Source organism: Panthera leo, chromosome A1 (assembly GCF_018350215.1).
Source record: "Panthera leo isolate Ple1 chromosome A1, P.leo_Ple1_pat1.1, whole genome shotgun sequence".
Classification (NCBI taxonomy): domain Eukaryota; kingdom Metazoa; phylum Chordata; class Mammalia; order Carnivora; family Felidae; genus Panthera; species Panthera leo.
In genome coordinates this window covers 230,734,608-230,751,448 of record NC_056679.1, presented here as the reverse complement: position 1 = coordinate 230,751,448, position 16,841 = coordinate 230,734,608, and the positions used below count along the sequence as shown (strand labels likewise).

The window sequence follows — 16,841 nt, the reverse complement described above, 5'->3', positions numbered from 1 at the left end:
TGGTGGACACAGGGCAGCATTCTAAAAGAGTGAAAGCGGAAGCTCACAAGCTGTCTTCTAGGCGCTAAACTCAGACAGCCTCTCCTTCATCCAGGCAGTTCACAGAACCAGCCCTGACTCTAGATAGGAGGGAAAAGAACTCTACAAAGGGTTTGTTACTGTTTAAAACTGACGTCAAACAGTTGTTATGCTTATTGCTGGTGACAAGTAGAGAGTAGAGAAGGGGGTGTTTTAGTCCCAAGCTATCAAAGTTTTAATAATCTGAAGGGTTCCTTAGCTCAGGAGTGGTTAGCATTCGTCTTTTGATTGGGATATATTCCAGATCATATCTGTGGGCCACATCAGTTCTTTAAGTTTGGAGCTTGTAGGCTGAGATTGCTCAAATGGATCCTTCTTCAGACTTTCCATGGAGGAAAAAAGTCATTCCATTCTGATGGAAGATTTTCCTAAGGCCACCAAGATTTTTGAGTTATCCTTGAATTATTCTGAAATCAGACATAGGCTGGGGAAGGACAAGCCCTTTCAGAGAGGGAGAGAACAAAGAGGCCTTTGGTGTCATGATAATGTATTTTCATGTACGACTGTAAAGGAACCGTAGTGTCTTTCTGAATTGGTTGAGGGACTACCGGTAGGTTTGCAGTTGCCATCAAAATTCGATCTGCTTTCTAAGTGACACTTGTCTAAAGTGCGTTACAGACTTTGTCTTATACACTGCATAGCGAGTATCTCTCGGCCTTTCTTGGGCATTGTCATTAGGCCTTTCTGGAGGTGCTTCTGTCCCTTTCTATTTTACTGGTTATCTTCATGTGTGTGGGTCTCAGCCAACCAAGTTTGTTAAACTTGTGTGTAAAGTAAGGATAAGGAGAGTCTCCCTGAGGGTTGGACAGTCACTCACCTCTAGTAAATTACGTGTACGTTCGGCTGCTTTTGGTTTTTTGCTTTTTGCCTGCCTGTTTCTAAGCCATGTTCATAGAGAAGCTAGGTAGCTAAGTTCTGTGTAGTTCTTATGTTATTCTTTGCTTATTAAAATAAAAACACACATAGTAGAAATGTAGAAAAAAATATATTTGGCCAACTTATAAGATAGTTAGAATTTCACCATTCTCAGAAGTAATTCTCAGAGGCTGATTTCAGCCAGAAGATGATGACTTCTTTTTCTGGCCATTCTTCTGACATTTAAGTGTAAAATGAAATGTTGTTACCTTTGTTTTCTTAATTTTAAGTGTTCTTTGGAGTAATTCTCTATAATTTTTTTTTAATAGGGACAATTTATTGGCGGATTGTTTGCAGGGTTGTTTCGTGGTGACGTGCACGCTGTGTGCATTCATCAGCCTCGTGTGGTTGCGAGAGCAGATAGTCCACGGGGGGGCACCGATTTGGTTGGAGCATGCTGCCCCACCCTTCAATGCTGCTGGGCACCACCACAATGAGGTAACTCCCTCGCCCCCGGTGATTCTATCTGAGTAGGACGTGGGAATTACTGTCACCTTCTGAGACCTAAACCCTTGACTCCTGTGCCCCTCATTCAGAAGCAGGACAGTGAAAAGGTTTCGGAGAAGATTAAGGGAGAGGCAAAAAATCAAAAGAAGGCTACTTTTCCTTTGCCTCTTAATTTTCTAGTGAGATTGGGAACAATGGTGAGGGTGTACCGAAGCGCTCTTGCACTCTCTTTGCCTGGATTTACTGCTTAACGCTGGCCTGGAAGTTACCATGTGTACTTTCTGGATATGATGCTGATGTGCCGCCTGGCACTAAGGAGGCTGCATACCTCCTTGGTTCATCAGTTTCTTCGTATGTAAATTGCTTGTGTTTCCTGCTCCCAGTAGCAACATTACCAAAAGTAGAAAAATCGGAACCCTGTTAACAGTCTGGTGCATTTTCGCTGTTTCTTGATGAGAGATGCCATGCTTAATGTTAGATACAGGAGCATTTGCTGGAAGTATTAAGAGAAAGAGGATGAGGTAAATGATTTTTAGTGTCTTGCTTGCTGAGAAATTTTGGGGCTGACAGTGTCAAAATATTAACTACTTACGTTCGAAAACTACTTACACTTCATACAGTTTTATTATGAAAAATTGACTCTAAGATACTCAGAATGATAACTAACAACTTAATTTTTCATTTAAGGACCTTCTGTGTCAGTGTGTAGCTTGGTCTCCTCAAATTCTGACATTCTTTTTAAAAAAATTTTTTAACGTTCATTTATTTTTGAGAGAGAAAGCATGCAGGAGCAGGGGAGGGGCAGAGAGAGAGGACAGAGAATCTCAAGCAGGCTCTGCACTGTGAGTGCAAACCCCAACGTGTGGCCTGAACCCACGAACTATGAGGTCGTGACCTGAACCAAAGTCGGACGCTCAACCAATTGAGCCACCCAGGTGCCCCCAAATTCAATCATACTTTTTTCTTTACAGAGTTAAGAGTGTAACTTCTCCTAGCAAATCACACATGCAAGATGTGAGACTAGAAAGAAAAGATACTTCTTATGTAGCATTACTACATTTATGGTCGTACCTCATATTTTGAAGCATTTAATGCAGTTTTTTAAGAATCTTTATGGACTCCATGGGGGTTCAGTGTTTTCCTTAACTGTAGCTGTGTCTTTGCATTTGGTCGGTAGCAGAACTTAGTAAGAGCCAGAGGAGAATGCATGCGGGAACTGACAGCGTCCATACGGATAGGTTCACCTACTGAGCAGGAATTAGACACCTTTTCCTCAAGTATTTAACTGATAACTGAGAATTAAGTTCTGTATCTGTACGGGTGTAAACAAATAGGTAATGAGTAAAACTATTTTCGTCCCTGAGATGGTCACTGAAGGCAGTAAAGAAGAATTGCCACCCTTTCCCAGAGTTGGTTGTGGGGTTTGAGTCTCCTCATGAGCTGCCCCCGCCACCCTCCAGGGGAATCTGAGTTCTCTTTTCCCAGAGGTGAAGAATGGAGTTGGACGGGTACCCAAAGACACTAAGAAATAGAGAAATTCAGAATGATCAAATAAGGTCACCACCAAATGAGATGGTGGCTCAGGAGCCAGAGGTCATCCTAATAATGGCTCCCCAGGTCCAGGTTCCACCAGAGCCTTCTGGGCTTCCCCGGATGGCCTTGATGAAGACTGGAACACGTTGAGATCATTCCGTTGAAGGAATCCTCCCAACCCTGTAGCCTCCAGGCAGAGGTGGCAGCTGGGCTCAAGGGTGTCCTTAGACCTCTCCAGGATCTTGCTGGACAGTGGCTGAGACCCAGTGTTTACACAGAGGAACAGACTGGAGATGCTGGCGTACGAGTAATTCCAGGTTGTCTTGCCTGAGGAGCTCAGAGCGCAGGTGCAGGGATGGCAGCCTGGGGCCAGAATCCCTGGTTGAGTCTCATTGCTCCTTCTTGCTCAGCCTGCATGAGAAGTAACCAGAGTTCTCTTGTTGCAAGATCTGACTGCAGTCGTGGGAAGTCTAACCTTGGTTTTCCTTGAGTTTGCCTTTGACTAGTTGTAATAATAAATCAGAACTCAGGTCTGGATCTCTTTTGGCTGATGCAGCTCTGTTTCCTGAAACTGTGAACTCCAGCAGTTTCTCTCTCCTGTTGTTAAGACAGTCAGCCTGCTGCTTATTTTTACTCTGCTGAATGCCTCCTTTTTTGCCTCCTTTTGTGACATGTTTTAACGTACTGTTTTTATGTATACAAAGGGAATGTTGCTTTAACTTTCTGAATTCTCCATTCTTGCTTTGCTGGCATGAATAGAAGCTTCTGTAACCACACCAGTAACTCATTTGGGATGTGCTTGAAATGTTAAAGTTTGGTCCTCAAAAAAAAAAAAATGTTTAAAGGTGAAGAAGGATTATGGAATCATGCGTTCAGAATAGCCAGCCAGATTTGTTAACCCATTTCCTGTGCTGTTTTTGTGAAATCCCTAAATTGTACTGAATGAATGTAGACACTGTGACGTGAATTCACGCTCTTATATACTGAGTTGATCCAAAATCAGATACTTGTAGAAAAGGTGACTTTGAGAGGTGTGTTTTGGAATTTTAACAGTGTGTGTGTTTATTAGTTTTATTTTTTTAGCAGGAAGAGTGCTGTTTGGAAATAGAGCAAAACTGAGACGAGTTAGCTAAATTTCTGGGCTTCTCTGTCACTTTAGGCTCCAGCGGGAGGCAATGGTGCTGAAAATGTGGCCCCTGACCAGCCTGCTAACCCGCCGGCCGAGAACGCGGTGGTGGGAGAAAACCCTGATGCCCAGGACGATCAGGCAGAAGAAGAGGAGGAGGACAACGAGGAGGAAGAGGACGCGGGCGGGGAAGATGCAGCCGATGCCAACAACGGGGCCCAGGGTAATGGCCGCTGGCCCATCCTTCTGTTCCCTCCATGACCATGAACCCACTTCCAGCTTTCCTTGAGGAGAAGGACTAGAATTTTCAAAATTTTATGGGCTTGGAGTTGTATTTCCGGCCTGTTTTTACTCTGTTTTGCAAACTTGCATTTCTGGATATACATACGTGTAATTTTTTTTTTTTCCTGTGAAGCAGGGTACATTTTGTGTTTTATTTATGTATTTAATGTTTATTTTTGGGCGAGTGCAGGTGGGGGAGGGGCAGAGAGAAGGGGACAGAGGATCCGAAGCAGGCTCTGTGTTGACAGCAGCAAGCCTGATGCAGGGCTCAAACTCAACGAGCCACGAGATCGTGGTCTGAGCCCAAGTGGGATGCTTTACCAACTGAGCCACCCAGGCGCCCCACGTTCTGTGTTTTAAAATCCTGCTTTACATGGGAGTTTTTTAGAATGAATAGGAAGAAGTTACTTGTAAGTTGTAGTAGATCCTAGGTTGTTTTTTTTTTTTTAAAGGAATTTGATACAGATATACTTTATTCCTTTCCATTTCTATTAAGTCAGCACAGCTTTTTATATCAAAGAAGAATTCTTGAGGTGTACACGGCAGGCCAGATGCCATTAAGGAGGCCATTTCTCTTCTTTTCTAGCAGTTTGTGACTCCAGAAAGTTAAGAAAATCCAAGACTGTGCCCGCCAGCCTGCTATATCGCTAGCTCACCACCTCCATTTCCCCCTCTTGCCCCAGAGTTTTCCTGTCAAGCACCATACTGTGTCTAGGCCCACTTGACATTGCTGACATCAGAGTGCCTCCCGGGCACCGGCACTCGGGTCCCTGCCTTCATGGAATTTCTGGTCTCTGTGAAGAAGCAGGAATACCCAAGTGAACAAGTACCTCGTTACACATTGTGATAAGTGTGCAGGTTGCTCTGAGGATGCTCTTGGGAAAGACCCTTTTTAAGTAGGTTCTCCGGGTAGCTCAGAGTTGGTGACAGCTGAGACCTGGAAGGATGAGAAGCGAGTTGGGTCATGGGAGCAAGGGCCTTCATCGGGAGGGGCAAGTGTGTGTTCAAAGGCTCTGAGAATGTGGCCCTGCATTCAGGGCACTGAATGCAGCCTCCATTTCCCTGTCTCGGTCCAGCACAATAGCTCCTAACGAGCTGCTGTTCTCTGCTCTCGCCCCACTGTATTCTCACTGCACAGAATGTTCCTAGTGCCTCCTGCCTTAAATTCTTGTGGTTTCTCCGTTGTACTAAAGAAGAAAACATAGTCCAGTTTTACCTTCCCCGCTTGTATGATTGGACCTCTGTCTGCCTTTCATACTGTCTCTTCTGCCACCCTCCCCCCGTGAAGAAGTCTTGTCCCCTGCCTTCCTCACCTTTCTCAAGTTTGCCAGATTCATTCTGGTTTAGTTCCTCTCTTTCACATAATCGTATTTATTGCCTTTCCAACACTTAACCACAGTCTAAAATCAACTATGTATGTGTTTCATTTGTTTATATGTGTTCTTCCTGCCTAACAGGCAAGTAATGTGGTTCAGCTTCTCATCGCTGGTTTACAAAACACCAAACTAAAAGAATGTGTTTTATTGTTTGTGGTTCAGGTTCCATCAGTAATCTTTAAATGACAATTCTATTTCCAGATGACATGAACTGGAATGCTTTAGAGTGGGACCGAGCTGCAGAAGAACTTACGTGGGAAAGAGTAAGATTCTTTCATGCATTCTAGTGTTGTTTTTAATTATTTTAATTATTTGAGAAAGAGCACAGGGCAGGGGCAGAGAGAGAACCCAAGCAGGCTCCTCACTGTCAGCGCGGAGCCCAATGCAGGGCTTGAACTCACGAACCGTAAGATCATGATCTGAGCTGAGATCAAGAGTCGGAAGCTTAACTGACTGAGCCACCGAGGTGCCCTGCATTCTAGTGTTTTAACCTGAAACTGTGTTTTAAAGTCAGCCATTTTTATATTTATACACTAATTTTGTAGTCAACATTTGATGGAGACTGTGAACTTTAATTTCTAGAGAAAAGTAATGTATTGTTTGTGGTGAAAATATTAAAAATATAATCTTATTACTGACTATTTTTCTATTTTCTGGCCTTTAATACAAACACATTGTGGACTTTTGGAAAATGAAGTAACAATTTAAATGAAGTATTATTCCGATACTGCAAGTTGATAGGTCCTGAAATCTTGACTGGCTCCATAGCTAATGTAAGAAGTAAACCCAAGATGGAATTGTTTGATTTCATAATCATAAGATTTAGAATAAAAGGAGGCCCAGATATAAAACTCTAGTAAGTTTTTTACTCGAAAATGGTAAGCTGTTTTAGAAAGTAGTGGGTAAGGATTATGTTTACAGATAATTGAAAATGAGCCTTTTTTATAAATAGAAAAAAAATCCTGTTGCATCTTTAATTCATGTATATTGTTATTTATTTTAGATGCTAGGACTTGACGGATCACTAGTTTTTCTAGTAAGTAAAGCCAATATTTTTTAATAATAAGAGCTGTGACTTAATTATCTTAATGACTCAGCAGTTTCAAATTTACAGTATTATGTGCTGGCTTTTTTACGCTAAAGGTCAGCATGCCCTGTGCCTTTTGATTACTTGATATGTTGAAGAAGGTCAGTTTTGTGTATTGAAAATATTGGCAAAGAACAAAGGTAATAGTATTTAAAAAGGTAATTATTGATTACTTGATTTTTAGAAAACAAAATGAAATACAGAATTGTAGTTAAGAAGAACTTGATCTTTTTTTTTTTTTTTTTTTGGTCTTTTTAAACTTTGCAGTATATTAATTCATGCCTGAACTGGTGAAAATAGAGCAGCTTTGCAGTGTTCCCGGTGAGAGGCCCATTTTCATGTTAGGTTTCCACTGTTTGCCAAACCTCACCTATCTTCTTTACTTACTGGTAAAGAGTACAGCTCAGAGGTGAGGAATAGTTCCTTAAAGGAGAAGTGATGCTCTTTTCAGGTTCTGTAATATGAAATCACTTGGGATTTTTGAGTATTAAGGTGACTTTAGCTGCATGGGGAAGATTCCCTACTGCCTCAAACAATCATGTAAGGTGACAGTCATCTTGGAGGTGCTAATACGTAGTAAGTTACTGTGGGGGTGGATGAATGGCCAAGAGGGAATGAGTATTCTAAGACCTCCACTGAGAAAACCGGGGTGCCATAGGGAAAAAAGGGACCAAGGAAGATCAAATGACCTTGCAGAAACCATGAGAACAAAATGGGCAGCGGAAAGAAGCACTGTGCAGTTTACATTCATAAAAAGTTCAGAATTAATGTGATTTTTCAATTTTCCTCCATTTGGAAATTTTCAGTGTCATCTGATTTAAACGAAATCTGGGTATTTTTTGTGAGAATCTGTAATTTGTAGTGGCTTCTTTCTGAAGAGGAAATGTTTATAGATTGATTTTTTTTCCCTACATGTAACATTATGAACTTGAGCCTTATTAGGCTTAATTGTATGAGCTATGTAATGAAAAATAAGTTGCACATAATTTCTGAAATGAAATCTCAACATTCTAGAGTGAAAATTCCAGTCTCCTAACTAAGTGGAGTAGTCTCGTTAGACATATAGTATGAACATATAGAATTGAGTATGTTTTATTAATGGCTCTTTTCTTTTAGGAACATGTCTTCTGGGTGGTGTCTTTAAACACACTCTTCATTCTTGTTTTTGGTAAGTGGTGTTTATACTGTTATTTATGGTAATAAGATAGTTGTTTTTTTGGAGCCTTGTTATGGGTTTTGTTTTTGTTTGTTTTTAAACACAGGGACATACAAAATGGTTTCAGATAGTTATCCTGTACTGGAAGGCCCCACCCATACAGATAACTTTTCTTTCCTAAGTGACATTGACTATAGTTACCTACCATCTCTGCTTCTTTGGGGCATTTCCATCTCTTTTTATAGAAGCTGGTTTTAGACTGACTTGAGAATAGGCATCATCCTGTCTCTGGAACCAGTTTTGTGGTGATTATCTGTGTGTTCTTCCCTTTGGCAGAAGATCTTGTTTTCCTCTCTCAGAGTCCTATCCGAGGCCTTCCCAGAGACCCTGGCTTGGGAGCTGTCACCAGAGGTGGATATAGGCTTGAGGAGACAAGTGAACCTTTCCCAAGTGTGAATTTCCTTTAGAACCAAATTCCAGGAAATGCAAAGTCATTTCCAAACACTTTGACAACTGCAACCGTGAGGATTTTGTGACAACACATGAGTCCCTCCTGTTGGGAGTGATTAGAGAAAGGAAGATGGGTGAGGAGACAGAATTCACAGGTTTTTCTGCTTTGAGAAAGATGTAATTCCTGCACCTCTCAAGGGAAAGGAAGTGGAGTCTGATAGAATCAGGCTGTTAGATTGTGCTTTGATTTGTGTCTCATAGAGACACCTCAGGCTACACATCTCTTGATAGGGCTGATCTTTGAGAAATTCCTTCTTTCTGCATGTGAGTTACCCCTTAATTCTGCTAAGGAGGGGCAGTATAGATTTCCCAATGTTCTTACACTTTATTCTAAGTTATTCGTTTTGGGTTGCCAACCACGTTGTGACTCAGAAAGCAGTTAGGCCTTCAACGGGAAGTGTTGAAGTGTTGTGAAAAAGACATTGAATGTGTAGACTTGAGAATGAGACAAAAACTAATTTCTGAATATCATCTATGAAAGAACAAAAAAAATTTAAAGGTATCTTGTTGAAACAAAATAATCTTGAAAAAGTTCCATTGATTCTTAATTTTTAGTAGCTATTGAAGATGGTGCAAATTGATAGGAAGCTCATTCTTTGTTTCCTTTTGCGAGGGTTGGGGTGAGGGGGGTGGAAACATGAAAATGAAGATTATTCTGCATACATTCTTCATTATGTAAAATAATTGATACATACATAGAGTGTGAAACTGTTCTGATTCTTTGAGAGAAAAAATGATGTGTAGATTTTGTCTTTGTTCTTGCAAGAAAAGCTTAATGCTGAATTAATGTTTGGAGGAACAAGTCGCCTTTAAAACATGAATTATAGTGGGGCACCTGGCTGGCTTCGTCGGAGGAGCGTGCAACTCTTAAACTTGGAGTTGTGAGTTGAGCCCCGCACTGGGTATAGAGATGACTAAAAAATAAATAAATAAACTTAAAAAGAAAACATGAATTATAGAAACGGGAGCCCTCACTTAATGTAAAACAAATCTAAGTAAATTTTTTTTTAATCCAGCCTCTAAGCTTATGCTATAAAAAAAGTTGTCTTCGTATAAAACCTGTATATATTATACTTAGGATCTTTTGAAATGAACCAAGAGGTTTTCCTCTTCTTAGGAATATACTTTTCCTTAAAGGTGAATGGTCATTGGGATTAAGCACACTCCTATTTCTTTTCTACTTTAGTTGCTCTGTTGGAATTTTCCACCTCCATTTTTGGACTCTTATGGTCATGTACTTTGCAGAATTATAGCCTTATTATGCAGCTGTGTCCTAGTAGAAGGGAATGATACTGAGAAACTGACCTTAATTTCAGGATATTTATCTGGTAGTTGCTGTGTAATTGGATAGAAATTGTTAACAATTGGTGCTTCTCAGGAGCCTGTTTGAGTCATCATCAGAGCTGGGTGTGAACAAAATAGGAAAAATTCTGCATATAGTTTTTTCTTACTCTTATAGGAATTTCTCGTGCTTTATAATACACGTATTAGTAAAATAATGTGTGTATGATTTATAATTTTAAATATGTTGGGAATACCTGTTCAAAATAATTTCTACCCATGGAATACAATCGATTAGAGAGGTGTGGTGGCCAGATCCCTGTAGATTCACTCTTTTGTCTTAATGATTGAGTCCCCTCGTGGCTTCCCTAGTAATCTGTGCTGCTCAATTAATTTTGCCATACAGAAAATATAATTACATTTTATTAAGAAAAATAAAATTGTATTAACTTGACAAGAAATACTTGAGGAAAAGAGACTATACAAATTTTTATTATGAAAATTTTAAGGATATTTTCTCATTCAACCATAGTGTCTATCACACTGTACTAAATTAGCAGAATTTAAGTTTTTTTTTAACAATCCATCATATTAAAAATTCCTAGATTGTCTCCTTAAATGTCATTTTACAGTTGGTTTGTTTGAGGATGAAAATAAGGTGTACACATTAGTTTTGGTTGTTAAGTCTTAAGTTCCTTTTGATCTAGAATATTCTTTGCTCCTTTCTGCTACTTCTACCCTATTTTGCCATTGATTTCTTGAACAGACTAGGTCACTTGTCCTACATTTGTCTGATTGGCTTCTTGTATGCTGTCTACCACCTTGCTCCTTTGTCTCTATTTTTCCTTTAAACTGGAACATTTAAGTAACATCATAGTTAACCTGAACCTGTTTGTTCAGAAGAAGCCAGACAGGTGTGCGGTTCTTTCCCTCCAATTATCAGTTTTCAGGGTAAGGAATTGATGTGCTATTTCCATGGGTGATGAAAGTGTTTTTTCTTCTGTTGCTTTTTGTCCTTTTGCGGTTTTGTTTTTGGCTTTCCCCTTTTTGGGTAGTATGAACTCGTGTATTTGTGAAGCATTCAGTGTGTTTCCGTCAGTTTGGTCATTCTTTGATGCTCATATTGTCCTTTCATGAGACTTCATGATGGTTCCTGGGTCCTTTGGCCATGAGCCTATTCGACTTTGGTATCTTTGTTGTTTTCCAGTTATAGAGAATGTCCTTCCTAGGCAGTACATTTTTGACCCCAGTTCTGGAATCTTTCATTTCTCGAAGAAGCTCTGGTTCCTTTTAGTGTGGGTTGACACTAGGAGTGTTCCTTGTTTTGATTTTGAAGTTTTCATTGAGTTTTTTTCTTCCCTTTTTAGCATTTTGCCCTTACCATATTGGTCATTTCTCCCTTGTTGGTTTGGGATTTGAAGAACACGTGAGTATAATACTTTTACAAGCTTACTTTCATTATTTTGCCCCAAATTTGATATTTGTTGAGTAAATGATAGTGTTGTAAAGAGTTACTTCATTTCTCAATTTGCCTTCCACAAAGGAATAGTTATCCAACATTATCTCATTCTTTTTCTTTTTTCAACTAACAGAGGCTCAAGACAGTGTAGATAATATTGCCAGCTGAGGAAGATGTGCTCTGAATCCCATGATGCACTCATGTCTTTCTTCCTGTTGGGTGGGCCAAAGGCATGCTACTGGAAAGTTTTCGTACAGGATGATTTTTGACCTGTTCCATTAACTTGTATGCTCCCTTCTCTCCCTTTTCTTTAGCTTTCCCATAGTGAATTTAGAAAAGTAGCAACATATCAGTCAACTTAAAAAAAAAAAAAAAGGATTGGTCTGTTTTGGAATGATAGGCTATAGTGTTTTCTAAAGAATTTGTCTTAATTTTGACATCTCCATGTTTTTAGAGGTAGATAAATATTTGGATGGTCAACTACAGCTATTTTGTGGGGTCTAGTGACTATTTTGTGTAGGGGTCTATTTTGTGAAAGATCTAGTCTTTCAAGGAAGAGCTGACATATCTGGAACGTTCTGTTCAATTTGTGTATGTAAATCCGGAGAGCTCAGATTCTGAAGCGTTCTGAAAGGGCAAAGAGATGCATTTCAGTGTTTAATTGCAGCTCTGCTTCTCGCAGTTGAACACACTTGAAAGGTTCACATAAAGCTTTGATAAATTTGACTTTCCAAACTATCACCACTTGCTGTCTGAAATTCAGGAACCCCAAAGATTTGTCACTGTCCAAACTTTTACTCTCTGTAAGTTGAAAATGGAAGGGATTTGGAGAGCAGGGGAAATGTACGCAGTCGCTCCTCGGGGTGGGAGGTGAGGGGCTGAGACGGACCTGGCCGGCCGGCTGCTTGGGTGGTGCGCTGCTGCTTTCTTTGCTCAGCCCTGGGCGAGTCCGCCTCAGGCCAGAGTAGAGACGAGACTAGTGTTTTGCAGCAGTTAATTTTGTAAAATTTAATTCACTCTGCTTTTATTTTGTCTGCTTGAGTAGAGTGTTACTCTTTGATTTTACCTCATCCTTTCATAATATATAGCAGTGGGAGAGTCTGGTTTGCAGAGATGTCATTCAAAGGGGATTTTATAGTTGTTTTACAGCTTTTAGTCTGCTTGGATTGTTCATACATTATTAAACTGGGATGTAGGCCATATGGTAAAATTAAATTCTATTTATTTTTATTTCCAGGTACAAGCATCTCATTTTGAAGGTCTAATCACAACCATAGTTGGGTATATACTTTTAGCAATAACACTGATAATTTGTCACGTATCCTTTAATTAACTAACGTGGGTATTCAGTGATGTGATTCATACCAAAGAGTTGTTCCTGTTAATGACAAAACTGTTTCTTTTCTCTTGTCCTTTCAGTAAAAGCTGTAGATATATGTAGTGAGGATGAGGACAGATAAAGTATGAAATAAATTGTCAAATAACATTAGGTGTTGCCTAAATAAGTATCTGTTATGCTCAGATTTTCCTTGACTAGATGCTGCAGGGCTTGGCAACTCTTGTTAAATTTCATAGGTCTCGTCGCTTGCTGGGAGTCTGCTATATCGTTGTTAAGGTAATTCCTGTTATAAGTTAAAACCAGAAGTGGCTTCTCCCCATTTGGATGATACTGATGATCTTTGTTTTTACCAAAGGTCTCTTTGCTAGTGGTGGTAGAAATTGGAGTGTTCCCTCTCATTTGTGGCTGGTGGCTGGATATCTGTTCCCTGGTAAGTTTGTTATTCATTATCATATGACCTGATAAATTAAAAGCTTCAAAAAAGGAGGTCTTTAAAATGAATTCCTTTTAAAGGAAACTCAATAGGATAGTAATTTGCTTATTTTTTCTGAGAATGAATCATTGTGGAGTCTTAATGTTACTAGTATTTGTTGAGTACATGATTTTATTTGAGGCTTTGTGCAGATTTTTGATGTCCGAGTATTTTGACTGGAACCTTTCTAATAACCAGTGGAGAAGTTTTGTACCCATTTTACTCTTCTAAATTTTACAGTAATGCTGAGACGTTACATATATAAAGAGAACAATCTAATAAGACTATCTTTGTTTAATAAATTCAACTTTAATCATTTCTTTTAACTAAGATGCTTAGTCTTGATTATAATTAAAAAAAATTGTTTTTAATATTTATGTACTTTTGAGAGAGAGAGAGAGAGAGAGAGCGCATACATGCGAGCAGGGGAGGGGCAGAGAGAGAGGGAGACACAGAATCCAAAGCAGACTCCAGGCTCTGAGCTGTCAGCACAGAGCCCGATGCGGAGCTCGAACTCATGAACTGTGAGATCATGATCTGAGCTGAAGTCGGAGGCTTAACTGACTGAGGTGCTCAGTCAGCTCAGGACCCAGGTGTTCCTTGATTATAATTTTTAAGGCTGCCAGTGATAATCACGTTTTGACTTTTCAAAAATATTTTGTGTGTAGAAAAGCACCCATACCTTACTATTAAAACTTGTCACGAATGCAGACCTGTAACCAAGGAAAGAAGGTATCGTTAACCAAAAATGTGTCTTTCACAGTAGCAGCATTAGTAAAGTTTGTTTTGTTTTTTGTTTTTTTTTTTTTTGAGAGAGACAGAGACAGTATGAGTGGGGGAGGGACAGAGAGAGGGAGAGCAAGAATCCCAAGCAGCCTCTGCACTGTCAGTGCAGAGCCCGACACAGGGTTTGAACCTATAAAACCACAAGATCATGACCTGAGCTGAAACCAAGAGTCGGACGCTCAGCTGACTGACTGAGCCACCCAGGCGCCCCCGCATTAGTGAAATTCTTACTCGCCAATTGGTTTATCAGTCTTCCTTCTAATATTTAAAACCTTCAAGGGTCATTATCTATCTTTGAAATAGGATCCTGTTTTATATCAGTTATATTTCTGTCATACCATGAAATGACATTTAAAGAGCTGTAGTCCTAGAACATCCTAACCCATACACGTAGTGATATATTCACTTCCTGGAAGATGGAGATGTTAATTTGGCAAATGTGAGTGGTACAGATCTCTCACTTGTTCCGCTTTGATTTAGGAAATGTTTGATGCTACCTTGAAAGACCGAGAGCTGAGCTTTCAGTCGGCGCCAGGTACTACCATGTTTCTGCACTGGCTGGTGGGGATGGTGTACGTGTTCTACTTTGCCTCCTTCATTCTGTTGCTACGAGAGGTAAGTTCTCAGGGAGACGCCAGCACTGTCCCTTTAAGGAAAGGACTTTGTTTTAACCACGTGTCCTGACTCATTTTCTCAAGGATTTTAGTCTAAGAAGGAATAGCTGATAGAGGAATTTGGCTTTATGTCTTTAAACCGTTTTCAGTCATTTGTCTCAAAAACTGATAAATTTTAATATTTCTGCGTATAGTTAACGAGTTTGAAAGATGAGTAGATCGAGGATAAAACTACTTGTTTTACTTGGTGTCTTTTGTAGCCATCCTCTCCTACAAATTCTTGAAATTTTATGTGATGTGAGTCTGACTTGGACTTCGTTCAAGGAAATATAGTGCTGGAAATACCCAGAGGTTTTGCAGGATCACGACGTAAAGTTTGTGATCAAGTACATTAAATACGGAATCACAGTGAGGGTCGTTTATGACTGCAGTTCACTTGCCGATGAGTACCTTCACTAGTCCCGTTTTTAGAATACGGTCTTTCCCGATTTGAAGAGAGTGAAAGTAGGGCCAGTATTTGATTAGTATACGTCATGTGCAATCATTCTGATGCGGTGGGCAGTGTAAAAGTGAGTGATTTTCACAAGCGTACTTGCTGCTGTGCATTAGTCCCTCACATATTACCGCATAGTCCCTCTGCGCCAGACGCGGTGCTGACTGCTGAGGTAATAGTGAGAAACAGAGACACGATTCCCGCTCTTTCCGATTTTATATCCTGGGAAGGAGGAGAGGCATCTGACAAGTCCGCTTACAGCAGTGAGAGTGGTGATGGAGATGCACAGGGCCGCCGGAGGAGGCCGACTGATCCAGTGTGAATGGCCTAATGCTATCCTGGCGTACATTGTGTTTTGGGAAATTGAGGCATTAAGGAGGGGGGCTGAGGTCAAAATGTTCTCCTGAATCATATAGTGTAAGTTCGGTAAATTCTACTTGCAAATAAAACTTGTATTCTTTCTTTGAAGCAAGTGATTGAGACTAACTTAATCTATTCAAAACTGTATAGAACCTCTTAAGTACACTGTTAAGTGATAAACTGTTTCACATTGAAATTTTTCATCTTCTCAGTGGGGTGGTTTTTGTGGTGCACAATCCTAGAATTGGGGTGTCAGATGAAACCTTAGAGGTCAGATACCCCCTCATTTGGAGGTTGGAGAAATAGAGTTTGGGCAGTGGAAATGCTTTACACGTGCTAACTCCGTGAATTTGGACCACCTGAGACCACTACCTAGCCTCGCCCATTGCCCCACCACCCACGGCCTCTTGGGTTGATGATTTCCACTGAGAAACGGAAAAAGGATGTAGACAGTAAAATGAAAATGCTGAGAGTTTCTAGCTCCTCTCCGGAGTGTGAGGCTGAAATCAGATCTTGTATTAAAACATTTATAAATTGCAACATAATTCTTTCACTGGATGACACAATATAGTGACAGTTCCTTTATTTTTCTATTTTCATTTTATTTATTTTAATGTTTTTAATTTATTTTTGAGAGCGAGAGAGTGAGCGAGCGAGCAGGGGAGGTGCAGAGAGGGAGAGGACAGAGGATCCCAAGTGGGCTGCACGCCGACAGCAGAGAGCCCGGTGCAGGGCTCGAACTCACGAACTGTGAGATCATGACCCGAGCTGAAGTTGGATTCTCAACTGACTGAGCCACCCAGGTGCTCCTATAGTGACAGTGTTTGAAAACAACAACAACAACAACAAAAAACAACTTATTTTTTATTTTGGAGATTTAGGTTTCTTGACAAATTCTACATTTTTTTTTTCATTGAATGATTAAATGGACATCCAGCAAAATAGTTTATTTCATATAGATTCTGATTTAGGAACTTCTTTTCATAGGAAAGCCATGTGAATTTTCTGGGACCCATTTTATTAAGGTTTAAAAGCTTACTTTTCTGTTGATATTTTAGCTCATCTACAGAGTCTGAAGACATTGGTGAGTATTCATAGCATTTAAAATATATTTGCAGGTACTTCGACCTGGTGTCTTATGGTTTCTAAGGAATTTGAATGATCCAGATTTTAATCCAGTACAAGAAATGATCCATTTGCCCATTTATAGGCATCTCCGAAGATTTATTTTGTCAGTGGTAAGCATACCTTTTTATTGTTTTTTGAGTAAAGTGTGCTACCCTTTTGTATTGTTTTGTGGGGGTTTTTTGGCGGCGGGGGGTGCAGTCAGGGGCTGGTAGAGTAGATACGTTGAGTTATTTATGTTTAAGTTGGTGGAAGTTAGTTGTCAAACAGCTGTTCTGTTGGTTGTTTTGATAAAGTAATTAAAATGTTTACTAAAAACAACATTCCCTAGTTCTTTAGTAGTATAATTGGTTGCCAAATTATGGCTTTTGAATTACACTTCATTTGCATTGGAGCAATGGA

At 39.9% G+C, this 16,841-nt stretch overlaps 1 protein-coding gene across 1 annotated transcript in view; it reads left to right on the top strand.

The window, feature by feature from the left end:
• Positions 1–16,841, top strand: part of MARCHF6 (membrane associated ring-CH-type finger 6) — a 75,473-nt gene that overhangs the window by 30,244 nt on the left and 28,388 nt on the right. Inside the window, exons 6-16 of the mRNA XM_042953147.1 lie at positions 1,263–1,431; positions 4,133–4,322; positions 5,959–6,020; positions 6,761–6,793; positions 7,961–8,012; positions 11,159–11,217; positions 12,488–12,568; positions 12,797–12,865; positions 12,945–13,019; positions 14,328–14,462; positions 16,433–16,552. Of these exons, the coding sequence (XP_042809081.1) occupies positions 1,263–1,431; positions 4,133–4,322; positions 5,959–6,020; positions 6,761–6,793; positions 7,961–8,012; positions 11,159–11,217; positions 12,488–12,568; positions 12,797–12,865; positions 12,945–13,019; positions 14,328–14,462; positions 16,433–16,552 (1,045 nt within the window). The remainder of the gene's footprint in view (positions 1–1,262; positions 1,432–4,132; positions 4,323–5,958; positions 6,021–6,760; positions 6,794–7,960; positions 8,013–11,158; positions 11,218–12,487; positions 12,569–12,796; positions 12,866–12,944; positions 13,020–14,327; positions 14,463–16,432; positions 16,553–16,841) is intronic.